Raw genomic sequence first — 27,830 nt, 5'->3', positions numbered from 1 at the left:
GGCCTCACCAAGCAATTTGTTAAAGCAGTGTTTAAAAATCTCTCTTACTGTCTATAATTGTTTTGCATGCAGCCCTCAGCACTCATATTCCAGCTCTTCATCTGGACAACTGTCAGAAACAGACCAACCTCCATCTCCACATGAGTGAGTGATTTGTAAATGTTTTGTTTTTGTGTATAACTATTTTAACCACTTCAGCTACTTTTCAGTGAGGACAGGAATCCCAGATGGCTTTATGTTTTCACCAGCATCCAATTAGTCTTATTTTTTTGTTGTTAACATCCAGGTTACTTTAAATATATTTTCCATTACGTCTTTGTTTGTGCCTATTGGCAGTAGTTCCTATTGTGACAGAACTCTGTTTTCATTTTGCACATCTTTTCTTTTGCAAACACACCTAACAGTTAACACGTGTTTTGTATCCTGATAAAGTATTTTCCTACAAACCTGAAAGTGTTTTAGATGCTATAATGTTTTACTCGTGATGCTGAATGGGTTTCATTTTGCAATTCACCTTAGATTTGATCTTTTCACCATGTTAGGTTGACCTTCACCATAAGATGATGGTCTATATTACAGGTTATGTTATAGGAGGAGTTTTCATTTCAGATTCTCTTCCACTTCTTCAGGATCCACCAAGAAAGGAGTCACAAATAGCTTGATTTATTTTTCAATGACAGAAAGATCCTGGGAGTGCTGTCTGAATTCAGTTTTGAGACATGTAATCACAGACACATATTTCCCTGTGTATTTCCCCACATAGTGTGGGGAAGTACACAGTGTTGTGTTTAAAAGGAGATTGAGCTTCACACAAAATGCTTTCATAGTAACTTGAGGTAAAATTCTTCTGATTGTCCTTTTTGGTGGAGCAACTGCCTTGATGAACGGTAGCTCCCCCTGGTGTTAAAACTAAGAAGTTCAATACACTGTGAAAAAGTTCAAAAGCATATGACAATAAAGTAGTTAGGAAAGAGGAAGTAGGAGTGTATACAGGAGTACCAGGATATATAATGTACTGTGAAAATAATGGTGGCAGAACCCAAACAAAGGGCCAAAAATGACCTATATGCTGGTTGGACAATAAAGAGGGAAATAATGATTTGTACAAGTTGGTGAAGTAGAGAGACAGAGATGAGCAGTTTAGGATTTCTAAGGGTATGAATGACAGATGCTGAGAGTGATGGCAAGATAGAAAGAGAAAATGTGAAAGAAGATGTTCTGTCAGATGAGGCTCAGACCCTTTCTCTGTTTTATGGTTTACACTTCAAAAATTTAGAAAAAGTACAAGTATATAATCTGTTGAAGTTGATTCTTAGGATTAATTCTATTATTTGTCAAGATCTACAAATAACTTGTTTATTTTTGCCTGTTTTGTATGGAGAGCTGGAGTGTGATAAATATCTTTATGATTCCTCCACAGAGTGAAGATCTCAGAGGTTCCTGGTGGTCAGAATACCCAACATCAAACATCCATATTTATGGTCTGTATATTTACGTCTCCTTCTTTCTGTCTGTTGTGTTCATATGGTCGTCTCTACGCTACAAATTGTGAACTAGTGGATTATCAGTCTGACTTATGGCTCTTTTCCATCAGAAACTAGCAGGGCTGTTTGAATTGGTTCAATTCTGCTCTACACAGTGTGGATGGTTTTCTATCATCACTGAGTCAGAGCTCTAGTAGGTGATGCCAATGTCAGTACAATGTGAACTGTATGTGACCCAAACACAACGTCCTTCATTAGTAATGGAAGACATGGAAGCCATGTTGAAATTTCTGATCATTCTTTGGCTTTTGGTCAGACTCAGTCACTGCTGTGAGTTTTTGCAAATGGTGGATTGGATTATTGTAAGGGAGTCACTCTTGTAATGTGACCTCTGACTCCACTCTCTACCAATCAGAGACCATCAGACTTCTGTCACGTTTCTCTGGTACCACAAAATGATTTCTAGTGGAAAACCCTAGCATGGAGCTGTAGATCAGCAGAATACAGCCAGAAAGTCTCTCCCATGTTTTATGGAAGACATATTTCTCTTTCATAAAACTGTTTGAATCCAAACAGTTGACACATGGTTACGTGGTCATGAGACATTCATATTTTTATAAACCTTTCCTACAGTGCAGATTACATATGGGAGCCCCCGTCCCATTTCAGTAAGTCACTCCCCTAGCCGATGCGGCTCCCACTCTTTCCCTACATCCTCTAGTTTGTTTTTATAAAATGGTCATGGACACTTTTCTTTTGTTTGATACTTTTTCAAGTTACTAAAAGGTTTTACTGCATCAAAGCATGTGGGCGTGGGCCATCCTCAAAATCTGACCATTCGCCAGTGTGGAATAACTTCCTTATACATCACATGCATGAAATATTATGTGTGTCAGACCACCACTGATCACGATTAGTGACATCACCTTAGTTCCACCCCCTTTGGACAGGAAGTTGACTGTTTTTCTGCTAGTTCTCCTCCTTTTACTCTGTGATTCACACAGGTTTAAACATGTTTCTGATGACATATATTTACTAAAAAATATACAGTATGCCCCCCACCCCACCTTCTTTAAATCAGACAAAATTGGTGTCAAACATTTGTGTTACGTTTGTGCAGCAAAAAATTGTGTTTCTGACGCTATCATTTTAAAGATAAAGAGAAATGTTTCTAGAGGTCATGAAAGGTCAACCAACCTTCTTCAAATCAGACAAAAAATCTTTGGCTTTGAAAAATATTTTCAAAGCCAAAGCAGCACAAATGAAGATTTTTACTGCACAAACCAGCACAAATGTAGTCGAGTTGATTGACACCATTTTGTCTGATTTGAAGAAGGTGGGAGGATGGGAGACCTTTCATGACCTTTAGAAATATTTATTTTTATCTTTAAAATGATAGCATCACAAACAAACATTTTTGCTGCACAAACGTAATACAGATGTTTGACACCAATTTTGTCTAATTTGAAGAAGTTGGGAGGGGAAACTTCACTCAGGTCTTCCACCTTAATGATTTCAGCCTTAGTTATTTTTTTCTGTTTTAGGAGCTTAAACAGAACATTTCCATTTTTGTGGAAAATGAGCTGAAGAAGATCCAAATGGTTCTGGATTCAGATTACCCAGATGTTCTAGAGGGGAATGGGGATGATGATGGTTTAGAGGGTGAAGATAAAGAGCAAATGAAGAAGAGCAGAAAAGCTTTTGAGACAATCACACAACACTTCCTAAGAAGGATGAACCAGGAGGAGCTGGCTAACCGTCTTCAAACCAGTAAGACGATTTCTCTATAGAGTTAATATGCTGGAAGATTGATAAGTAAATTTATCTGTTAATTTATTCCTTATGTTAGAGTTAGTTTGGTTTTTATGGGGGGCATTAAGGATATTTAACCAGTAGGTATAGATCATGTCTGGGCCAAATACAGTTCAATTATTCAAACTTATACATACTGGTTGGTTGCTGTGTGAACATTCAGTGTTAATCTGCCTCTCTTCTTACCCTGATGTGCCTTTCATTCTAGAAGAGAGTAAATTTGGACTCATCAGATCGATTGACCTTCTTGTGTCACAATAGATTCATAGCTTTATGTTGCCTTACACGTTAAAGCTGTTTTCTCCAGTTAACCTCATTGATTAAAGGTTTTCTTATGGCTACTCTACTGTTCAATAAATGCGAGTTCCCTTCACATTGTGGAAATGCTCATTCTTAGACCTGTCTTTCATTGATCTTTTCCTTTGATTTTATTTAACTGAACACTTAAGTGATCACCAATTTCAGTCATTCAGGGTTTTGTTTCCTTACATACTTTTCAAATAATGTGTTAGTTTTAACCCGACTTTAGTCTCTGGATCTCCTTATGTTTTCTCTGCTTGATGCCAATAATTTTATGCTTCTAAAACAGACTAACATCATTTCCACAGCAATAGGATGGGTCTTTCCACATGGCTGTTTAACATTGAGAAGCTACTCATTGCATCAGTTGGGAATAAGTAACACGTTGCCAGATACCAATCAGTAACCATCCAGTAGGAAGCTCATATTTTCTCAATTATATTCAGGTGGCATTTTTTCCTTATGGCCATACATTAGGATTTAAATAATTGGTTCTTAAATGTTTTGTTTCATGGCTTATAAAAAAAGAATTAAGCAGAAACATTTGTGTCATTTCTACAAATACATGAATGTTTTCAAAATTAAATGAAAAGAAAGTGAAAAAAAAAAACATTTTAATTATTTTACTTTGTTTGCATTCTTTAAGGTTTACATCAAACACTGAAGTCTAGCATGAAGAAGAGGTTCAAACATGTGTTTGAAGGGATTGGTAAATCCAAAAATAACACTGCCCTGAATAGAATCTACACAGAGCTCTACATCACAGAAGGAGACTCTGGAAAGGTCAATGTTGAACATGAGGTCAGACAGATTGAATCAGTGTCTTGGAAACCAGACCAACCAGAAAAAGCAATTAGACACGAAGACATATTTAAACCCTCACCTGAAAAAGATGAACCAATCAGAGCAGTGATGACAAAGGGAGTGGCTGGTATTGGGAAAACGGTGCTGACACAAAAGTTCACTCTGGACTGGGCTGAAGACCAAACCAACCTGGACATCCAGTTCATGTTTCCATTCATGTTCAGAGAGCTGAATCTGTTAAAAGATGAACAGTTCAGCTTAGTGGAGCTTGTTCACCACTTTTTTAGTGAAACCAAAAAATTTTCCAGGTTTGAGGATTTAAAAGTTGTGTTCATCTTTGATGGTTTGGATGAATGTCGACTTCCACTGGACTTCAAGAAAAATGAGATCCTGACAGATGTAAGAAAGTTCACCTCAGTGGATGTTATTCTGACAAACCTCATCAGAGGGAACCTGCTTCCTAAAGCTCTCCTCTGGATAACCACAAGACCTGCAGCAGCCAATCGGATCCCAACTGAGTTTATTGGCAAGATGACGGAGATTAGAGGATTCACTGACCTAAAGAAAGATATATACTTCACCAAAAAATTCAAATATAAGAAGGATGCCAGAATAGTAATCTCCCATGTAAAGAAATCCAGAAGCCTCCACATCATGTGCCACATCCCAATCTTCTGCTGGATCACTGCTACAGTTGTGGAAGACATGTTGAACAAGAAAGATGAAGAAGAGCTGCCCAAGACCCTGACTGAGATGTACATTTACTTCCTGGTGGTGCAGACCAAACTGAAGGTCATCAAGTATGAAGGAGGAGCTGAGACAGATTCAATCTGGAGTCCAGAGAGCCAGAAGATGATCGAGTCTCTGGGAAAACTGGCTTTTGAACAGTTGATGAAAGGAAACCTGATCTTCTATGAATCAGACCTGACAGAGTGTGGCATCGATATCACAGCAGCTTCAACATACTCAGGAGTTTTCACACAGATCTTCAGAGAAGAGAGAGGGCTTTACAAGAACAAAGTTTTCTGCTTTGTCCACCTGAGTGTTCAGGAGTTTCTGGCTGCTCTTCATGTTCAACTGACCTTCATCAAATCTGGAGTCAATCTGATGGCAAAAGGTGAAATGAAATCCAAGGAATTGGAAAAAAGACACCAGGAATCCTCAGAGACAGAAATGTACAAGAGTGCTGTGGACATGGCCCTAGAGAGTCCAGATGGACACCTGGACCTGTTCCTCCGCTTCCTACTTGGTCTTTCACTGGAGACCAATAGACGTCTCTTAGGAGGGCTTGTAAAACAAACAGAAGAAAGGTTGACAGCTAATAAAGACACAGCCCAGTACATCAAGGAGAAGATAAATAATGATCCATGTGTGGAGAAATGCATCAATCTGTTCCACTGCCTGAATGAACTAAATGATCAATCTCTGGTGGAGGAAATCCAACAATCTCTACAAACAGGAAGTCTTTCAGTACATAAGTTGTCTCCTGCTCAGTGGTCAGCTCTGGAATTCATCCTACTTTCATCAGAGAAAGATCTTGAGATGTTTGACCTGAAGAAATACTCTGCTTCTGAAGATTTTCTACTGAGGCTGCTGCCAGTAGTCAAAGCCTCCAGCAAAGCTATGTAAGTGCAGATTAATTAAATTAAATAATTTTTTCTATTTCATTGTATAAACTAGTAAACAGCAAAATAATGAAGCATTTCTCTGGGAACTATGTGAAAAACCATGTGAGAAAGCAGCAAAAATAAAATTACATGTTTTTACTGTTGTGTTTCATTACATTGAGACATTTATGTAAATGAAATGTATTATTATTACTGTACCTCAACCTCCATGCCTTCAGTTTTTTTTTATGACCACGTCACTCTACAATACTTTCTATTATGACTGCCACTAAGACATGCAAAATCCGCATTGAAAGAAGGTGATCTGCAGCACTTTTCAATGTGAAATCAGTGGCACACAGTTGTGCTATTAATAGTATTTCCTCTCTTACATTGCTTGCAACATGGTCACTCACTACAGATGTGATTCTTTTTGTGCGCACAACTTTGTGCTCCTTATTTGTAATCTTTTAAGATCATAGTGCATCAGCCCACATGTAATCTGTATGCATCCAGACCCTAAGGTAGCACACAGAGACTCTGACACAGTGGCAGTAATAATAAACCAATAACGACATCTTATGTCGGTGTCGCATTATGTCTTCATCTTTTGGCCGATCTGTTGTAAAATGTTCATAGTTGGCCAAGATAAATAAAAAAGCTGTCTGATGCAGCTATTTTATCTTTAGCTTCTGCCTTTAAACCGATTTTGGTGCAGCAGCTCATTTTAAACACATAATAATAAATACTGTGTATTTATTTTGTCTCCTTAGACTCAATGGATGTAACCTGTCAGAGAGAAGCTGTGAAGCTCTGTCCTCAGTTCTCTCCTCTCAAGATTCTCGCCTTAAGGATCTGGACCTGAGTAACAACAACCTGGGCGACTCAGGAGTGAAGCTGCTCTGTGACGGACTGAAGAGTCCAAACTGTAAACTCGAAGTTCTGAGGTTAGTTCAAATTTTAAAATCAGATGAAACAAGAGTGAAGATGTGCCGATAAATGTATTCATAAATGTCTGTAAATCCCCAAATTTTACTCCAAACTGGTTTGGAGCATTTCCATTTTGTGGAGCAAGTTTGCGTTGTTCATATTTGCAGTTTGTGATCATTTTTCTTTCACTTCTGTTTTCCATGGTTGCAGCATTTTGTTTGTGGTTGCATTTATTTAGCTAAATTTTAGTTTTTTTCTTATATTTCCTATGATTACAACATTTTTTGTTTGTGGCAACTGCAGCATTTGGTGTAAAACACTAACATTTTTAAACTCATTTTCAATAATAAGAAAATATTCAGTAATAAAAAGCTTGAAGCTAAAATTGTCTGACAAAAAGGATGATTGATGTCAAGGTTGCTGAATGCACAAATGTCTTGGTGTAACATTTCTACCATTTCTTCTCCACTGCTGCTGTAACATGAGAAACTTTAAGCCACTCTGCAAATTACTGATTAAAACTAAGAAGGCAGGTCATCAGTTTTTTACAGGGTATTGTTAGTAAATGTTTTTGCATTGTGCTGTTATGTTTGTTTTGTCTGCAGGCTTTCAGGATGTCTGATCACAGAGGAAGGTTTTGCTGCTCTGGTCTCTGCTCTGATATTGAATCCCAAACACCTGAAGGAGTTGGACCTGAGTTACAATCATCCAGGAGAGAGAGGAGCTCAGCCTCTGTTAGCTGGACGGGATCATGCAGACTGGAAGCTGGAGACTCTGAAGTAGGGAAACCTCTGCTGCAGCTTAACAGTGTTATTGTCAGATACTGTATAAATCTACATTACTGGCATAATCAGTTACATGCCATTACACTTCATTAGTGAAGCATACAGTCCACTACCATCTTTTTCTACAATGAAACTAAAGCATCTTGTTAAAGTATTTTTTTCTTCCACATTTTGCTTGTTTCCAATCAAATTTTAATTGATTTTCTGTGACACAGCATGGTAATTTGACCAACAACTAAATGTCTAACTGTCACTTGGTGATAATGATGGTATGAAAGCCAAAAATATAATTAAAAATACAAACCTTGATCACAATATTTTGGTATCCCTTCTCTCACACGTTTGCTGTATCCCATAGATGGATTGTTACAAACTAGGCTGCACTGTTTTTTCAGAACTAAATTTCTTTTTCCCACTCTTGCATAAAACCACATACATGACATAAAAAGACACTGATGTGATTGATGTGAATATCTGACCTCTTCCAGGGTGGAACCTGCTGGAGTCCAGTGGTTAACAGCAGGTCTGAGGAAGTGTAAGTGTGTTTTTCATGTGATTTATGATAAAGTGGTCTGAACATCCATTTATTTGTCATGATCAAAACAACTCCAGTCATTTAAACAGTTTATTGATCAGTTTATTGATCAGTTCTTCAAGTTGATTCATGTTTCTCCTGTCTTTCAGATTCCTGTCCTCTCAAAGTCGACATGAACACTGTAAACAGATTCCTCAGACTATCTGAAGGCAACAGGAAGGTGATGCTTGTGGAAGAGGAGCAGCCATATGATGATCATCCAGACAGATTTGATTTGTATCAGCTGCTGTGTACTGATGGTCTGACTGGTCGCTGTTACTGGGAGGTGGAGTGGAGTGGGAGGGTCTATGTATCAGTGAGTTACAGGGGAATCCAAAGAAAAGGACAGACTGATGACAGCTGGTTTGGATTTAATAATAACTCTTGGAGTCTAATCTGCTCACATGAGGGTTATGCTGTTTGGCATGATTGTAAAAAGATTTTTAAGTGTTCACCCTCTTCCTCCTCCAAAGTGGCTGTGTATGTGGACTGTCCTGCTGGGACTCTGTCCTTCTACAGAGTCTCTTCAGATGCACTGATCCACATCTACACCTTCTACACCAAATTCACTGAAACACTTTATCCTGGATTTGGGTTCAGGAGTCGTTCAGGAGTCTGTTGGTGCTCATTTTAGAGTCATTCTAAGTCAGAGGGAGGAAACCTCCCTTTACACTGACATTATCTGGTGCCTGTCTATGAAGTTGGAAAAAGATTCTTAAGTTGCACTTTAAAGTAAATTGTAAGCCAATGTTGTTCCATAAAGATTGGAGTTTCATTTGAAAATGAAGAATTTTATCAAAAGCCAGGAAGCAGCATTTTAAATAACCGTCCTAAAGAGGTTTTGCTAAGATCCTCAGAGAGCATTCGGTAGTTAAGGAAAAACATGAATATTTATTTCCATTTCAATTTGTGAGACAATAGAAATTAGTTCAGCAGATGCATCCAAATTAAAACCAGAATGAAAGTTTTGCCAATGTTCTTTCCAGACCTCTGGATTCTTCAAGTGTTTTCTTAATCCTTGACATGTTTTTTCTTTATGTACACTTTTATTTATCCATTCATGTGAAAACTGGTTAAGAAGTAGTTTTTCTCAGCTGCTGTTGTCTTGTGAAGGCAATATAATGTCTACATGCATTATTTACATTTGTTTGAATCGCACCATATTCTAATGTTACTGTAATAAAACTCTTTCCTGTGATTAAACTAACAAGTTGGTGACATGAAGGGAGTAAAAGTACTTGACTATATTTTTCAGTACTGATATGTTATTATAAACGGAACATAAATTATGTAAAACTGTGTGAAATTTTGCTTTTTAAGGCATTTTATTAATATTTGTATTGCATTATTTATCTACACTATGTTACAGTTTATATGGTGCTGGTTGGGTCTCCCAGTTTTAAAATCACTTTTTAAGCTTTAATCAAGAAAAAACCCATTTTACTTACTTTGGTAAGGGTTCATAAAGAGTGTTCACTTTATGAACACTTGAAGGAGATTTTATGTTTACAGATGTTTAAATAAGGGATTCTATATGTTGACAATAAAATATGTTTAAATGACTGGAGTTGTTTTGATATTCCCGTCACTATGAGTCTGGGGTAATTACTAAAACAGTAAAATATCTCCTGTGTACCAAAGACCAGACATTCAAAAAACCTCAGCAGCTACAGACTGGTAGTGCTGATCTAACATCTGAAGAGGCTGGTCCAAAGACGATGGTGCAAAGAAGGATTTTACATAAAATCAAGATTATGAAAAACCCTGAGCATCCTCTTCATGAAACTGTCAGTAAAAAAAGCAAAGTGTTTTTAGTTGGGGGCTTCTTGAAATCTGATGCAACACAAATTGTTATACTAGATATTTCCTGCCAACAGTCATCACCATCAACAACTTTTTGAGGAATCTTAAATTAATATAACTTACAAGATTTAATTTCCCATTCAGATAAATCACATATTTTTTATTTTAATCAAATTTAATCAAGTTTAGCTTTAAGGTTTTTCAAGGCTCTAATTCTAGAATTACTGACCATCTGAAACATATATCTCAGGTATCAATAACTAAATTATGATTAGTTATAAACTAAATTTGAGACATCCTGATTTTTGTTCTGACTAGTCATAATTCCAATTAAATATGTCTTATATTACATCATAATTCAAGATTTTTAAATGTATTTTTAGATACAATAACCTATAGGACTCGACATGTACAAATTAAATTATAGATACTATGAAAGCAAATAATTCCAGACAAAACTAACAACAGATATCTGAAAGTGTATTTTGGATAAGCTAAAATTAATCTTTTCTTTTTAGATATCTTGAATAATTATTCTGTCAAATCATCTGTTGTTAATATAGCATTTTGAAATTTTATTAAAAAAATAAAAAAATGTATAAAGCATTTTGAAAAGATTCAATTTCTCCCTTGAGAATATGTTGACAAGAGCACTTTTTGCTCTTCTAAGCTGTTTTTAAGTGCATTGTGTTCCTAAAAACAATGTTTTTCAGCGAGCAAATTGGAATAAATTTGCAGATTTCTGAAGCAGTCTTAATTTGCATCGTCCATATGGCCCATACTGCTGAGCTATATTGTTAAATCTAAAGAATTTGACTAGTCATAATTAAGCTTAAGATATCTTAAAATACAATAGTGTGATCCTTTAAATGGTAAATCATGACATTTAAGATTTAAGGCTTTGCTTAGATCCATCAAAATGTAACTGAAGACACATTGAATTATTTTTACTATATTAAATATATATATTGTATTCAATATACAAGATAAATTGAATTGTTATTTTTACAAGTCAGAATGGAAATGAAAATATCCTAAATTACTATTCAGAATAGTCTAAATGTTGTTCTTTTCAGATATCTGGGATGTTCAGTTAAGTGGACGAAACCGATTATATATTAAAACGACCTGCCATAGGATTCTTACCTTGAGAATACACCTGTCATGTCGCGGTGTTGAAAAAAAAAACGGACACGGAAGTTTCACTTTGACCTGTGTTTCAGTTGCGCAGCTACCCTCTAACGGAAGGTAAGACAATCCTTTCACTGCAGACGCAGCTGTGTAAATAAGAATTAATCTATCAATTCGATTCCTCTTTATGGTTTATTTCATGTCACTGGACTCAGCAGCAGCTGGTCAGAAATGAGTCTCAGAACAATTTCTAGGTTTATTGGTTCTCTGCGTTGGAACATGCAATTGGTTCTATTATTACCGCTTGTGTTGCTGTTAAACTCCCCTTACATGTAAATTGATATTAATTATGAATTAAGGCAGATTTAAGTGTTTGTAGGATAAAGATTAAACATTTTAACTTCTGGTCTCTGAGTAGAAACACGTCTCTGAAGATAAGAACCATTGAGATCTGGTCCAAAGGTAAAGGGTGGTAAATTAGTCTTTTGACCCTCCCACACCTACAGTGTTATGCAAAGGTTTCTATAAATCTCAAACTATTGCTCAATTGCTATGCTTTACAACTGCTGCTCCTGTGGTAAAACAAAATGGTGGATTGAGAAAAATAATGACTTTTACAAAAAAGTGATCAATTTTTCCTTTGAAAAGTTTTTAAATACTAACTTGACTGATGCTGGCTGTGTTAAAAAGGACGTTTATCTAGAAATCTTTAGGATTTTAAGGATTGACACTCAGTTACATTTACTTTTAGGAGTTGTTTTTCTACCCCATATGTTTTGCATTTATTTGAGTTATGTGATAAAGAAGTATCGCTTCTCTTACTTGAGTAAAATTTCTGACTAGTGTGAAGTAGATTTTTCTTTAAAGAGAAAATCTACTTCACACTAGTTAATTTCACCGAATGCAGAACAAGCTTACAAGATTCACATCTCTTCACAAAAAATGATCCCTTTTGCTTCTACACATGTTCTAATGTGTTATATTTTCTGAGCCTTTTGTTCCATCTGGAGATCCAGAACATGCATTAAAAGTAAAAAGTCACGGATACAGGGGACACAAACCTTAACAAAACAAATTCAAAGTACAAATGTTGGCATAAAATAAAGCAGCCAAAGGAATGAACTAAAATGTTAAGATTTAAAGGAAGCATTCAAATGAAAATCACAGTTCCAGAGCCACTAAGAAAACACAATGTGCCACAATAATAAACTAGGATGGAATCTAAGGTAAGACTGAAATCAAGGGGGAAAAAAGCACAATCTGAACTGGATACAACAATGAAAAGTCTGAAAATCTATAGATCATGAAAGTTACATTGAACCTGCAAAACCTCTACATAATTTATTTTTTTTTATTTTTTTAAAAAAAAGATCTAAAACGTACATTTGCAGAGTACATAACTTCAAATGCTTTTCCACTAGACCGCCTGTACTGGTACAGTTTTCCACTAGCAGACCCAATCTGTCCGTCTGATTTTATTTTCAGTTGTGTTGAGCAAAGCGTCATAAAATGTTCAACGCTTGGGCTATTGTTTCATTTTCTAATTCTGTTTTAAACTCTTTAAACCTGATCTGTCTGCTGTGTTCGTTGATCTTCAAACGATTTGTTCTCTAAAAGAAACTCAGAGGCCTCTGATTGCACTAGATTTTATTTAGAGGGTTAATATGTAAGCACATTGCAATTTTCAGAGTTTTGTTTGTAAACCATTTGAAATATTAATATTATCTTGATCTATGGCTAAAATACCAAAACATCTGTTTCAATGTGGATATTTTCTGTGAATAATGAGCAGAGGTGCAGCTGATCTCTTATAATCTGTTTTTCTGCAGATCAAGGTAGAATGTGTGTCTAAGTTGATATTGATCTAAATTTCATTATGGAAGCATCTGAGGACAAAGGAGAGGAAGTTCCTTTTTCTGAAACCACTCAATGCAAGGAGCCAGAGGACAAGAGGTGAGATGTTTGTCTCTTCATCACGTTGTCCAGGATGAGCACTTCCATCATTAAACCAACTTTACTTGCAGAAATCAGGCTGAAAGAGAAAGTGATTCATACATGGAGTCTGACCAAACTGACCTTAGACAGCTTTCTGCTACAAAGAAAGAAGCTGTAGTTAAATCACACACGTGTAAAATGTAACTGAATCAAAAAATGTAAAATGTTTCATTGTGAGCAGACGTTGTTCCAATGGGAAGTGGTACGTATTGGATGAATATTATTTTATATAGCAATGAAACATGTATTTTTGAAATTAAGGTGCATGTAAAAAGTTACATTTTTACCTTTATTTTGTAGAAATCAGGATTCACTTTGTCGTTAATGTAACGCAGCATGTAACTTTCGTAAAAAATATATCTTTTACATATTTGTTGAAACTGTGACCATGTTGTGAGTGTGGTGTGAGACAAATAATCTACAAAAAGATCAAGCTGCGCTTAGTACTGTCAATTATTCCTATGTATGTGCTGATCATCCATCCTGTCCCCAGCAAACTGGAGCAATGCTTTTAGCAATGCTACAGCTTCTACTTGGCAGAGTCTGCTACGGTTGCTGAAGCTAGTTAGCATGGTCATCAATGATACAGATACACAGTTTTCCTGTCAATGTAATTTCTTTCTCTGCCATTAGCACATTAAGCAGCACATACACAAGGTTAGCTCACAACATTAAGATCTTATTTCAGTCTCTTATTGGTTGATGCTGACTGGGAGTGGTGCATATCTGAAATAGTTGGAGGAGGTTAATCTCTTCATAGATTGTCTCTCATACCATACTGTCACGACATGGTGACGACTTTAACAAATATGTAAAAAACATTTTTTATTAAAATAACATATTATAGCTTTAAAGAGACTTTTTGGTATTTTTAAAAAAAAGTCTGTTATTGTTCAATCATGTTTGCTTTGCAAGAGCAATAAAAGTCTAAAATGTCCAGTGAATGTTTTTCATACATACTGTAGATTCATGAATCCAAGATGTTTGTTTCTGACCGGAGATGAAAGAGGCGTCTGACTGGCACTGTAATTCTCATCCACAGGAAACAACAAGAACAAGAATCTGGACCAAGCTGTCTGTCCATTAAGAGCAACCAGTCAATTCAGCATTTTCCTGATTTTAACAATGATCAACCTTCAGATGCAGAGATGTGAGCTTCATGGAAATTTTCTAACCGTGTAATATGAGTCCCACTGAAAGTTTTCATTCCAAAAAGAGGTGGAATATAATATAACTGTTTTGCTTATCAAAAAAATTCATTGCAAATCCATCAATAGTAAGATCATTTAAATATTGCACTGCTCTTTAAGGGTAACTTCAGGGCTGCATGATATTAGAAAGTCTCAGTAATAATTGCAAAAACAACAGATGCAATATACAATGCATCTGATGTATCTGAAAAGCTGAAATCCACCAGTACAGTGGTTACCAAAGATTTTCCTCTGGGGCCTCCAATGGATCACAGTAAGATCCTCCCAAAAATGAAAAAATAAAAAATCAACTGGGCACACATATCATTCTACCAGACATAAACTTATATAGAGCTGGTCCATCGCCATGTTTCCTTATTGGATACTACAGCAAGTAGCATCTAACAACAGTTCCTGATTCCTTTCATATCTAAGCTACGCCCTAAAGAGGCTGTTGTCAAGTGTGTCATTTCCTTTAATCTTAGTTTTGTACATATGTGCACATAGCTAGTAGAGATGGAGGGAAACAGAAATATTTATTCCCAGGGTATCAAAGGACGGATGATACCAATGAGTAACCAAATTCAATATGATTCTCAAAGAAGATCAAACATGATAAACATATTGCTAATTAAAGGAGAAAGAGGAAATGAAGAAGTAAAGTAGCACATGTGGAGGTAAAGTTATAAAAAGGAAAACAATGAAATGAGCATTTATAATATGTAAGATAAGTTAATGTGATCTTGCATATTAACTGGATTTTTATCAAATCCAGTTGCCCATTCTACACATATAATCTGGCCTTGAATAGGGTCATATTCTTCTTCCCCCTGAAAATCTGGTCAGATTATCAATTTAGAATCACTTTGATTACTTATTATTTAGAAGATAAGTGCTAAAACACTAAATATATTTTGAGGTATTTTAGGAATTTTCTAAATTCGCAGTCTCAAGTTCAACATAGAATATGAAATTTTTAAATTGTATCACTTAGGTTTTATCTCTATAATATATCCCCCTGTGCTTTCTTCTCATAAAAGAAAATAAAAAAACAAGTATAACTCAAGAATTTTGAGTTAAAGGCCAATTTGTTAACATCAAACCATCTTATGAGCTATTTTTCATTACTTCCGACAATGTATATGTGCTTTAAGCTCATGATTTCTCCATAGATTCAAGCAGAGCCCAGACGATGCTGGTCAACCTCCCCACGAGTTTCAAACACAGCTGGGCTCCATATTTGTGGTCTGTATATATTAGATACAATTTTTTAAATCTCTGTTAATTTTTTACTGCACTTTATAGATCACTTCATTGTCTCAGATTTTTTTTCAGAGGGGTGTTTCATTTCTTACTCTGTTTTAGGAGCTGGAGAAAAATATTGTGGCGTTTGTGAAGGACGAGCTAAAGGAGATCCAAAAGGTCTTGAATTCAGATTACTCCGATGAGGAGAAGGATGTGTCTGGAAATAAGGATGAGAAGCTAAGGAGTGGCAGAAGAGATGCGTTTTTAAAGATCACCATTGACTTCTTGAGAATGTTAAATCACGATGACCTGGCTGACCTTCTGCAGAGCAGTAAGAGAATTATTCTTCTAAAGAAATTGAACAAAATACCATTACAGACTTATTGTATTTGACACCAGGTGTAGATGGCTTCAAAGAAAAACGAAGTCTACAAGAATTTGTTTCATAGATTGAACTTTTACTCTGATGAAACCTAAAATTAAATCCTGCAATTATATTTTTTGTCATTTTTTCAAAACAATTTCTTTTTTTTTTTTTTTTACAAAAGTACTCTAACACATTCCAAAAAATAGAAAATTTGATTTTGTGAAAAAAAAAACCAAAATGGCCTTTATAAAAATATAAAAATGGCCTTTCCATATAGCAATAAACATTTCTACATATCACCTCCGATGCCCACCAGACTCTCAGTTGGCATGTCAACTGTTTGGGATTCCCTTCCGTTCTTATGTCACTGCATTTCTGACTGGCTGCCTGCCACATTCAATAAGCTGTGTTGAATCTCCCAGTCAGGAAAAAACCCACTGACTGCAATAATTGGGCCAAGACAATGTTGAATATGCCCGATTTTAGATCAGGCATATTCAACACACCACACACTGCAGGATGTAAGACTGTCATGAAGGGAAAATTGGGGTAAAAAAACAAGGCTTAATTGGCAGTCCCTCCCTGGGCCGCAGCAAAATTATTAAGTTTTGACTGCGGTAATAATAAGGACCACTGATATCTAAAAAATACAAATTTTATTTCTAAAGCATAGTATACACTATATTGCTGAAATTATTTGCTCACCTGCCCTCACTCGTATATGAGCTTTAATGACATCCTCTTCCTGAACCATGGGGTCAATATGATATTGGTTCACCCGTTGCTACTAGAACAGCTTCAATTCTTCTGGGATGGCTGTCCACAAGGCTTAGGAGTGTTTATGGGGATTGACCATTCTTACAGAAGCGTACATTTGTGAGGTCACTGTTGAAATAGATTTTTAAATTAGCACAATACCACACAGGATAGCCTTGATGCATATGAAATATATCATAGAAAATTAAAGAACACTCTACGTTCACATAAATTTAGATAAAGATCCAAACTAAAACAACTGGCCACGCTCAGATTTTACATAAATTCTATAGGGAGGGTTTTACAAAAAGAGAGACCTAGACTCCTTAACTGATCTATGGACAGGGAGTCTGTCTGCCAGGCAATTAACAAATTCCTAGTGTGGTTCAAAAGTTCACTAGGATCTTAAAACTTTTTATAAATAATTTTATCCATACTAGAATTAAATATATTTCTTTAAGCATGTTTTGAATTAGTTAGTTTTAGATCCAAACTTATAGTTAGTATTTAGCATTAGATTTTGTTTCAGTAAAACACAAACAAGTTCTAGTTCAATATTTGAGGCAGAAAACAAAACAGGCATAGGTCGTAAATTTAGCCGAGGGAGGGTTTGCAGGAGACGCCTGGTACGGCAAATACCCAGTTTGACAATCCATGTATCTGCCTTTGGGGCTCTTTAGCAGAGGTAATAAAAGTAACGGAGGGAAGGCACACCTTCTAATGCATATATTTAAATTTAGAGAAAGGCACACAATAAAAGTTTTCTTTGCAACAGAATTCGAAATGCTTTTCTGCCCGAGTTCTTTTAAAATCGAATTATATTTCTATTTGTCAATATTTCATTGGACTTTGATATATCTAGGTGAGATGCTTATTGTAACATTCTTCTTGCATTTGATTTTTCTCTGGATAAAACTCTGGATATCTGAAGTCTGCTGTGGTGTGATTGCTCTTTCTCACTGCGCATGTTGAGGCTCAAGAATCCGGGATCAGAGGAATAAATTAACAAGCTAAATCAAGTTATTCCTCTTTAATTCTTAACATCACATACTGCTGTTGGCCGAAAGTGCCTGGCTTTCAGTCTCCACTCTAATTCATCCCAAAGGTGTTCTATCGGGTTGAGGTCAGGACTCTGTTCAGGCCAGTCAACTTCATCCTCACCAGACTCTGCCATCCGTGTCTTTATGGACCTTGCTTTGTGCTCTGGTGCACAATCATATTGAAAAAGGAAAGGGTCAGCTCAAAACTGTTCCCACAAAGTTGGAAGCATGACATTGTCTAAAAAGTATTCTGGTATATGTAGTGATTGACTCTGCAAAAAGTTGGCTACTTGCTACAGCATCTTCTGACCCGGCTCTGACAATTTACATGGCCTACCACTTTGTGGTTGAGTTGCTATTGTTCCTAAACACTATAATTTTTTTTACAGTACATTGTGTATTTTCTTACAGTTTTCTGAAGAAAATGTTGAATGTGAAATATTTAGCAGTGAGAAAATTTTATGACTGGATTGTTGCACAGGTGGCATCTTATCACAGTTCAATGCGGGAATTTCCTGAGATTCTGAGAGGGACACATTCTTTCACAAATGTTTGTAAAGCAGTCTGCATGCCTCAGTGCTAATTTTATACACTTGTGATGAGGGAAGTGATCGGTACACATGATTCAAATAATTTGGATGTGTGAGCAAATATTTTTGGCAATATAGTGTATATATTTCTCTGATGAAATGTAAGTTGCTTTTTACTTTCTTCACCTACAGAAACATGAAAAAATCACTCTTAAATTACATAATTTTCTATTTTTGCTTTATAGAATCATTCATCACATGTCAACAAACACTAAAGTCTAACATGAAGAAGAAATTCCAGAGTGTATTTGAAGGAATTGCAAAATCAGGAAATCAAAACTTTCTAAATCAGATCTTCACAGAGCTCTACATCACAGAGGGAGGATCTGCAGAGGTCAATAATGAACATGAGGTCAGACAGATTGAATCAGTGTCCTGGAAACCAGACAAACCAGAAATAACAATTAGACATGGAGACATATTTAAACCCTCACCTGAAAGAGAAGAACCAATAAAAACAGTGATGACAAAGGGAGTGGCTGGTATTGGGAAAACAGTACTAACACAGAAGTTTATTCTGGACTGGGCAGAAGACCAAACTAACCAGAACATCCAGTTCATGTTTCCATTCACATTCAGAGAGCTGAATCTGTTAAAAGACCAGCAGTTCAGCTTAGTGGAGCTTGTTCACCAGTTTTTTAGTGAAACCAAAGGAATTTTCAGGTTTGAAGATTTAGAAGTTGTGTTCATCTTTGATGGTTTGGATGAATGTCGACTTCCACTGGACTTCAAGAAAAATGAGATCCTGACAGATATAACAAAGTCCACTTCAGTGGATGTTATTCTGACAAACCTCATCAGAGGGAACTTGCTTCCTAAAGCTCTCCTCTGGATAACCACACGACCTGCAGCAGCCAATCGGATCCCCACTGAGTTTATTGGTATGATGACAGAGATCAGAGGATTCACTGACCCACAGAAAGATGAATACTTCACCAAAAGATTTAAATATAAGAAGGATGCCAGAATAGTAATCTCCCATGTAAAGAAATCCAGAAGCCTCCACATCATGTGCCACATCCCAATCTTCTGCTGGATCACTGCTACAGTTGTGGAAGACATGTTGAACAAGAAAGATGGAGAAGAGCTGCCAAAGACCCTGACTGAGATGTACATTTACTTCCTGGTGGTGCAGACCAAACTGAAGGTCATCAAGTACGATGGAGGAACTGAGACAGATTCAATCTGGAGTCCAGAGAACCAGAAGATGATCGAGTCTCTGGGAAAACTGGCTTTTGAACAGCTGATGAAAGGAAACCTGATTTTCTATGAATCTGACCTGACAGAGTGTGGCATCGATATCACTGCTTCGTCCATCTGAGTGTTCAGGAGTTTCTGGCTGCTCTTCATGTTCATCTGACCTTCAACAAATCTGGAGTCAATCTGATGGCAAAAGGTGAAATGAAATCCAAGGAATTGGAGAAAAGAAACCAGGAATCTCCAGAGACAGACATTTACAAGAGTGCTGTGGACATGGCCCTAGAGAGTCCAGATGGACACCTGGACTTGTTCCTCCGCTTCCTACTTGGTCTTTCACTGGAGACCAATAATTGTTGGTTTGGATGCCTTGTGACACAGAGAGAGAAATGCTTAGCAGCTAATATGGACACAGCCCAGTATGTTAAGGAGAAGATTAATGATCAAAAATGTGTTGAGAAATGCATCAATCTGTTCCACTGTCTGAATGAACTAAATGATCAGTTTCTGGTGGAGGAAATCCAACAGTCTCTACAAACAGGAAGTCTTTCTGCATACCAGTTGTCTCCTGCTCAGTGGTCAGCTCTGCACTACATCCTACTGTCATCAGACAAAGGTCTGGAGACATTTGACCTGAAGAAATACTCTGCTTCCGAAGGCGCTCTTCACAGACTTCTGCCAATTGCAGAAGCCACAAGCAAAGTTTTGTAAGTGAAGATGAAGAAAGTTTCATAAAATGAAAAAAAAGAGAAAAGTAACACATCATATTATGTCTGTCCTTTCAGACTGAGTGGGTGTAACCTCTCAGAGAGAAGCTGTGAATCTCTGTCCTCATTGCTCAGCTCAACATCCTCTAGTCTCAGAGATCTGGACCTGAGTAACAATGACCTGACAGATTCAGGAGTGAAGCTGCTGTGTGAAGGACTGATGAGTCCTAACTGTGAACTGGAGATTCTCAGGTGAGATACATTTAAATTCTTCTATTGTTATCATATTTACCAAATTTATGAACATGTTTAAATATGAAGTGGGAAACCTGTAGAGAATTGTTTCACAATGCAGGTCCTCAATTTCAAAGTTGGCAAAAATGTTAAACATAAATGAGCTTTGCTATCAGTGGATTTGTGGAAATGTGCTGACTTGGGCACAGTCTGTTCAAATGAGTGATGCAACCACTTGGCGCATCACATCTGAGCTAGGTTGCCATCCTGGGGCAAAAGTAGGGAGGCCAGCAGAAGGAGTGAGTTGAGGGGATGATGTTTATAGCTATGTGTGTGTCTGTAACTAAGTCAGTGAACCAGATAGCTCCCCTATCCCCAGCCATTGTCCTTGATAATTGATGGAGAGTTTATCAGCTGATTCAGGTCCATGGATGTCATGGAGAAGGAAGCAGATAATGTAGACAGAATCTTGCTTACATGATATCCTGGAGAAATTTAGATAGCCTTCCCAGGCTGACTTAGGGGTGCCAGGTCAGAAAACAACAATTTCCATCTGCCTTAAAGTCAATTCCACCAAGCCAAACTTCCTACTTCTCCAAGGACTCTTCCCTCCTCCCAGCAAGTTCATGAAATGTAAGTAGCCAGCATCTTAGTGTTTATAGCATGGCATAGTCCCTTATACAGGCTGGGCAGCATCACAATGGCCAAAAACTGCCAACGTTTTACAAATTTCTCAATATGCCAGTTAATCACCAACTCCAAAAACAGAAATTCTATCATCAAAAATTCAATGATATACTTATCTTCCACATCCTCGACTGACAATATGGACAGATATACTGTCTTCCTCTCTCCCCAGGAATTCATCGTATTTCCAGCTGCAAATGTCCCATCTCGGCAAGAGGGCTCTCCTTTGCCCTGTCTTCTCGAGAAAAATTTGATCAATTGTGTTGAGAGTTGCTGATCAGATCCTTGATTTACAACTCAGAAGATATCCAAAGAGAGATTCCAAAAAGACAGCACAAAACAGAGCAAAAGTAGGGCAAATAGGGGAGGTAGTGGCAGAAGAAAAAGTTTCCACCTTCCCTGAGAGAGAAAAGAGAGAATTTTGACTTAATTTTGACTTAATTTTGACTAAATTAACTAAATTAAAGCTGTATAATGATACCTGTATGTTTTCATTTCTAAATTTTAAATCTTAAAAAGTGTGTACTGTTTTTGACCTTGTTTAGAGTATTGATGTCATGGCCTTAAATTTTTGCACACTAGACTTTCTTATTCCTAGGTATGTTCTCAGATATCAGTTATTATCTGTTATTGGTCTGTGGAGTGTGAAAACTACCGTATGTTTTTTTTCTAAAGTTAGCATGTGTTAAGAATTAAGAGAAATATCTTCACTTTGCTTGTTAATTTCCTCTGTGTCCCAGGTTCTTGAGTCTCTGCGTGGGCAGGGGAAATAATAAGATCAATCATAAAGAACAATTATTCCACATCAGACTTCAGATATCTAGAGCTTTATCCAGAGTATTCAATGCATACAGAATGTCACATAAGCATCTCACCCAGATTATCAAAAAATCCAACATGTGACAACACATAAATACCAGCAATGAGTTGTAAGAAAACAAACAGAAAATGCATTTTCCAGGAATTGCACACTCAGGCAAAAAGCAATTCGATCTTCCTGCTGTAAAACAAAGCTTTTTATAAGAATGTATATTCATTAGAAGGTGTGTTCTTCCCTTTGTGGGTGCTGGCTTAATGTTAATTTTATTACTGCTGGAGCCTGCTAAAACACCCAGATCTTCTTGTGCCAGCCTCCTGCTTTTACCTCCCAGGCCATGATTTATGATGTGAAGCTGGAGCGTTCTCAGCCTCAAATGATTCAACAAGAAAGTAGTTTGTATTTTAAACAAACTGGCACAAAATCTTATGCTAAATAATAACTATAAGTTTGGATCTAAAAACTCCAGTGTCTTTTATTTTAAGAAAAGCTCTTTTGAGAATATCTGAAATATTTTAAAAGTAAAGTAGTTTTCTAATTTTATTGTATTTTAGTAATATAAAATGTATGCAAATAGTGTGGTTAAAACTAATCCAAAACATGTTGCTCAATGCTTAAAAAAATCTCTTAAACATTTTATTATACTTTGGAGAAGACTTCTAAAGTTTTAATGTTCTACCAAACTTTTGAACCCACACCAAGGAATTTGTTGATTCTAATAACAGACTCCCTGCCTGCAAATCACCAAGGGGAGTTCCACACTGTTTATCTAAAAATTCTTCCCTATAGATTTACGCAAGTTCAGAGAGTCACTGGCTGCCCCAGTCTGGATCTTTATTCTATCTAAATGTTCATGCTATATTTCATATGCATAAAGGTTGACCTGTCTCTACAGTTATGCTCACTAAACTTATATTCTCAACACATGCCTCTCTGAAAATTTACCAATATTACCAATTTTGTCATTCTGATGTTTCCAGAGTAATAATGTGTGATATTAAATATTATCTTTTCAGATGATCAGGCTATCTACTGTGGCAGTCAGCATGCAGACTGTTGTTTAACAGTGACATACTGCTCTACCTCTTTTAGAGGCTAATGAATATACAGTTTTAGCATGCTAATGAATGACTCCTGTTTAAAAGTTCTAACCTGTGCTTCACTTGTAGAATATGGGTGAATTTTTTTAACAGTGTTGTATGTTTGTGTCTGCAGACTTTCAGGTTGCCTGATCACAGATGAAGGCTGTGCTTCTCTCGCCTTGGCTCTGACTAAGAACCTGTCTCACCTGAAGGAGCTGGACCTCAGCTTCAATTGTCCAGGAGAGGCAGGAATGGAGAGTCTAGCAGCTATACTGAAAAATCCAAGCTTTAAATTGGACTCTCTCTGGTAAAGAATTATTTTCTGCAGTTACACAGAACTACTCTTGTTCAATACTGAACTCAGAATTGACACAAGTGTAAACACTGGAATTGAAGGTGTTGCCCAGGCTCATCAAATATTTCAGGCTCATCTAAATTCTTCTTCGTCTGTAGCTCAGGCTGTATTCTAGTCGTTGACCTACTGGCATTTGAACTTTGTTGCCAGTCTGTATTATTATGTCTGTATTGCAGACAAAAATTGAAGAGAGGAAAAATAAACCATCTACTCTGAACTAAACTGATATTACCAGGATAATGTTCTGTATGGGTTACAGTAAGTCAGTGATGGTGAATGGGAAAAAAAACCTCACAAAACTGACCATCAAAACACTTCTTGTCTTATAGCATGGAGCCTGCAGGAGACACTTGGTTGGTACCAGGGCTCAGGAAGTGTGAGTGTATTTAATTCACTAATTTAGTATATTTTTTATGACATTCATCACTGTGTCAGTGAATTAAGAAAATTATACATCACTAATTGTGTTGTGTTTGTTCTGTCTTTAAGATTCCCGTCCATTAACAGTCGACCTGAACACTGTAAGCAAATTTCTCAAACTCTCTGAAGAAAACAGGAAGATAACACGTGTGGAAGAGGAGCAGCCGTACCCTGATCATCCAGACAGATTTGATTCCACTCAGTTGCTGTGCACTGATGGTCTGACTGGTCGCTGTTACTGGGAGGTGGAGTGGACTGGGAGGGTCTACATATCAGTGAGTTATAGGGGAATCAAAAGAAAGGGAGACAATGACGACTCCTGGTTTGGCTATAACGATAACTCCTCGAGTATAATCTGCTCAGATAATGGTTACACCATTTGGCTCAATAGTGAAAAAAAAGCTTTCATCCCTGTTCCCTCCTTCTCCTCTCCCTCCTTTGTCTCTGACAGAGTGGCCGTTTATGTGGACTGTCCTGCTGGGACTCTGTCCTTCTACAGAGTCTCTTCAGATGCACTGATCCACATCTACACCCTCAACACCAAATTCACTGAACCTCTTTATCCTGGATTTGGATTTGAGTACAGGACAGGTTCTTGGATGTCTTTGTGTTGACTTTAAGCCCCCAAGCTTTAGTGATTATCATTATTCATCTTGACTAAACTTTCACAATAAATATAATGTATTTTTCCAGACTTTTAGTCGTTCCAGAGGATAAACCACATCAATCAAAAAATATTATCACACAGAAGTAAAAATCCAACCTGACCCGGGCTGAGCTTGTACACATTATGTCCGAGCCCGACCCGACTAACTTTGTTGGCCCAAATTAAACCTAATATATTATCTTACTTAAGATTTTGTTATTTCATTTTTAGATTGTAATTTGATTGTAGCAGTGTACATTCTGCTGTTTTCAGCTTTTGCTAAACATCTTTCAGCTCCATGTTGTTGCTTGTTGTAACCTCAGGATGAGTCAAGTGCAAATCATCTGGGATGTTTCCAACAGACTAAACTGTTGAGTTTAGCTTGAAAGTCAGAGCACCGATGTCTGTGCTCTGAGAGGCGCTTGCATTGCATGAAGCGGTAACAAGAAGGCTGTTACTGCTCATTTCTGCACTACCAGGGTGTGGAGATGTAGCTCCACCATTGACAAGCCTCTTCCATCAACACGTTTTTCAAAAACCCATCTGTGGACTCATTTCTCAGGCTCTGGCCATCTTGCTTTCACTCCGGATTAGCTTTCTCCACAAATGGTAACATTAACTCCTCAGTTCATGTCCGTCAGTATAATATTTAACACATAAATGCATCATAAAGAGGGAAAAGGTGGCACCTGATTATTAGTCGCAGGACCACCAAACTATGAAAAAAAGTGTGATAGTTTGAAAAATATATTAAAAAGGAAACTGAACTTTGATCTTTAAAAGACAAAAACTGATCAATCATTCAATAAATTGGCAGCTGTTAAAAACAAGCCAGTCTTTTCTTCCTATTAATCCATCCATCCATTTTCTAACACCATTGTCCTTATGGGGGTCGGGAGAGGTGCTGGTGCCTATCTCCAGCGAATGTTGCTCCAGCATGGTGCATTGTGCATATCATTCCCATTTGGTGGATCTATATTGTTACTATTGGCTGAACAGTGAGTACACACTATGAGTCCTCCTTTACCCTTAGGGACAACACACTGTTGGCACCAGAGCCGACTTAAAACTTTGACTTCTGTTGGGTTGTGACAAATCTGGAAATAATAATTCCAACATGATAGTTGGATAGTTGATTCGTCCAACTAATAAGTGAAAAATTAGTTCTACTAACACTTTTTCTTCCTTCTTTGCCATCCTTTCACAATGACACTACTACTGGTAATACATCTGCTCTCAGATGTTGCAGAGTCTGCAGCTTCTTTGAAAAGGGATTATAAGGAAATGGGGAAAAATACTGCTAGATTCCTCATGTTCTCTCGGTTTTGTTTTTTCATCTTTAAAGAGAACAAAAGATATATTTTTATAGTGAAGCATCGTAATCTATAGTTGCTTAATTCTACACTTTATTTCAATGATTGTTTGTTAAAATCCTGTAAGCACTTTGAGATTTTTGTGTTATTCTGCAAATGAGATCCTTTCACTTTTGTGCTTGAATTGGGTTTTTTTCTGTTATGACCTTTGTTTCTACAAGATGACATTGTAGTTAAAAGCTAAAGAAACTGAGCTTTAACCTTTTTATGGGAGTGGGTGGGCAAATAAAACCTCTTTAATGTTATACTGGTGAAAATAATATATTCTGAAGAGTATTAAGCATCCAAATTATAGTTTTGGGTTTACTTGTTTATCTTTTTTTTTTTTTTTGCATTGTTTCCATGACAACAAGTATAATCTATTTTTAATTGTGTGCCATTCAGTGGTACAATGGCAGTATCTAATGTAACTTTTACGATATGCTGAAGCCTGTTTATAACTGGAAGTCCTGAGATGTTGATTATAAACTGACTAACAAACAGGCAGCCATACAATCCCATTGCTTAAAATGAAATTATTTTTAAAACATTTTATCATGTCTTTCACTTTAATTTTACTAAATTACACAATATTGTAATCAAAAGTTGAATATGTGTCACATATCCCTACTTCTGTGTATTTGATGTAATTTTTTTATGTGGCCACTTGTTACATTTTGGTACATGATGAACAATAAAGATAAACATTGTTGTCAGTAGGCTTTGGTTTTTAATTAGATTTTTCTTGTTACACTTATATCAGTAATAAATTAAGTTGTGGATATTTCATATACTGTAAGTAAAGACATTATTTTCACACCATGGTAAACTTTTTGCTAACCAGAGAAAAACTCAGGTGAGGTGACCGCCTTTAACTGTCCTTATCCCTCCATTATGTCCTTGAAAACAGGAAGATGCACCCACAGCACATAACTTTATTTACAGCAACAAACCTGGAGATGACTGTAAACACAAAAGAACTGCAAATCCAGAAACGAGTCCGGTACAGGTGACTCGTAACGGTTTCTGTCTATTGATTTTAAATAATCTACAAAGTTGTGTGCTATGTCTCATGGTCTAAAATCTAAATAAATCAGCTTTAATGTTCTAACCTCAGTATGCACAGTGCCACAAAATGATAACACGGCTTAAAACTGTCACCATGTTGTGACAGTGCAATATATGACAAAGATATTAGGGAGAAACAATGAACCTTCTCCCTGTGGTTGTACTGCTACCTGCAAAAATACACAACTAGGTAAAAAAAAACAACAGCCAATAAATGGTTTTCCTCTAATATTAGGTTGTTTCTGTGCCATTAGACAGCTACTGCAAACTTAGTACAGCTGAGTTTCTTTGCAATTAATACTTTAAAGTTAAAATGTAGTGGAACAGTGCAAATTAATTAATTATTTACCTCCAAAGTGGTAAAATCAATGTATCACTTTTTTTTCCAACAATATTTTTATTATTTTAGATTTTTTTCCTTTTTACACATACAACTGCCTTAAACAAATACAAACAAGACTAACAAGCACCCTCTTGGTTACATGTATCTGCATATATCTTTTTTTTTTTTTTTTTTTTAAGTTCACATGAAGCGTAGTCCACTGTTGAGGCTTCTTTGACATTCCATTTCAACGTTAAATTCGACTTTAACTGACAGTTCCATCTTGTGACAAGTCCATTCCTTCAACATAATTCCAGAAGGATCTCCAAGCGTTTTCAAAGAGTTCACTTTTCCCTTTTTGGAGATACGTAATTCGTTCCAGTGGCAAAGTTTTCAGCATTTGTCTGGTCCATTGGATTGTCCCTGGCCTTGAAGTGTTCTTCCAGAAAAGTGCTATCAGTCTTTTGGCTTGAAGTAAACAGACATCAATTAACAACTGTTCATTGGTAAATACATTATTTCTTGGATAC

The 27,830-nt window shown here is 36.7% G+C and overlaps 2 protein-coding genes across 3 annotated transcripts in view; both read left to right on the top strand.

Annotated features, from left to right (window-relative positions):
• The window catches only part of LOC129379943 (NACHT, LRR and PYD domains-containing protein 3-like), a 44,246-nt gene extending 17,685 nt beyond the window's left edge, over positions 1-26,561 (top strand). The window contains exons 4-11 of one of the 2 annotated variants that reach the window (XM_055060901.1): positions 73-144; positions 1,421-1,481; positions 3,029-3,254; positions 4,243-6,025; positions 6,781-6,954; positions 7,543-7,716; positions 8,211-8,257; positions 8,407-9,845. In XM_055060901.1, the coding sequence (XP_054916876.1) occupies positions 73-144; positions 1,421-1,481; positions 3,029-3,254; positions 4,243-6,025; positions 6,781-6,954; positions 7,543-7,716; positions 8,211-8,257; positions 8,407-8,930 (3,061 nt within the window). In that variant the 3' untranslated portion in view covers positions 8,931-9,845. Of the gene's footprint in view, positions 1-72; positions 145-1,420; positions 1,482-3,028; positions 3,255-4,242; positions 6,026-6,780; positions 6,955-7,542; positions 7,717-8,210; positions 8,258-8,406; positions 9,846-20,395; positions 20,570-23,270; positions 23,445-23,821; positions 23,869-23,981 lie in introns of those variants that run through there. The other variant, XM_055060902.1, reaches the window with a different exon arrangement.
• Positions 11,322-19,828, top strand: LOC129379947 (protein NLRC3-like). The gene is made up of 6 exons (XM_055060905.1): positions 11,322-11,347; positions 13,060-13,183; positions 14,268-14,375; positions 15,588-15,660; positions 15,781-15,991; positions 18,599-19,828. Exons 2-6 carry the CDS (start codon positions 13,107-13,109, stop codon positions 19,732-19,734), a joined length of 1,605 nt encoding a protein of 534 aa, XP_054916880.1. The 5' UTR covers positions 11,322-11,347; positions 13,060-13,106; the 3' UTR covers positions 19,735-19,828.
• Positions 26,562-27,830: the final 1,269 nt, after the last annotated feature.

Source organism: Poeciliopsis prolifica, unplaced genomic scaffold (genome assembly GCF_027474105.1).
Source record: "Poeciliopsis prolifica strain line A6 unplaced genomic scaffold, Auburn_PproV2 SCAFFOLD062, whole genome shotgun sequence".
NCBI classification, from domain to species: domain Eukaryota; kingdom Metazoa; phylum Chordata; class Actinopteri; order Cyprinodontiformes; family Poeciliidae; genus Poeciliopsis; species Poeciliopsis prolifica.
The sequence above is the reverse complement of the archived record's forward strand: the minus strand, read 5'-3'. Positions and strand labels throughout refer to the sequence as shown.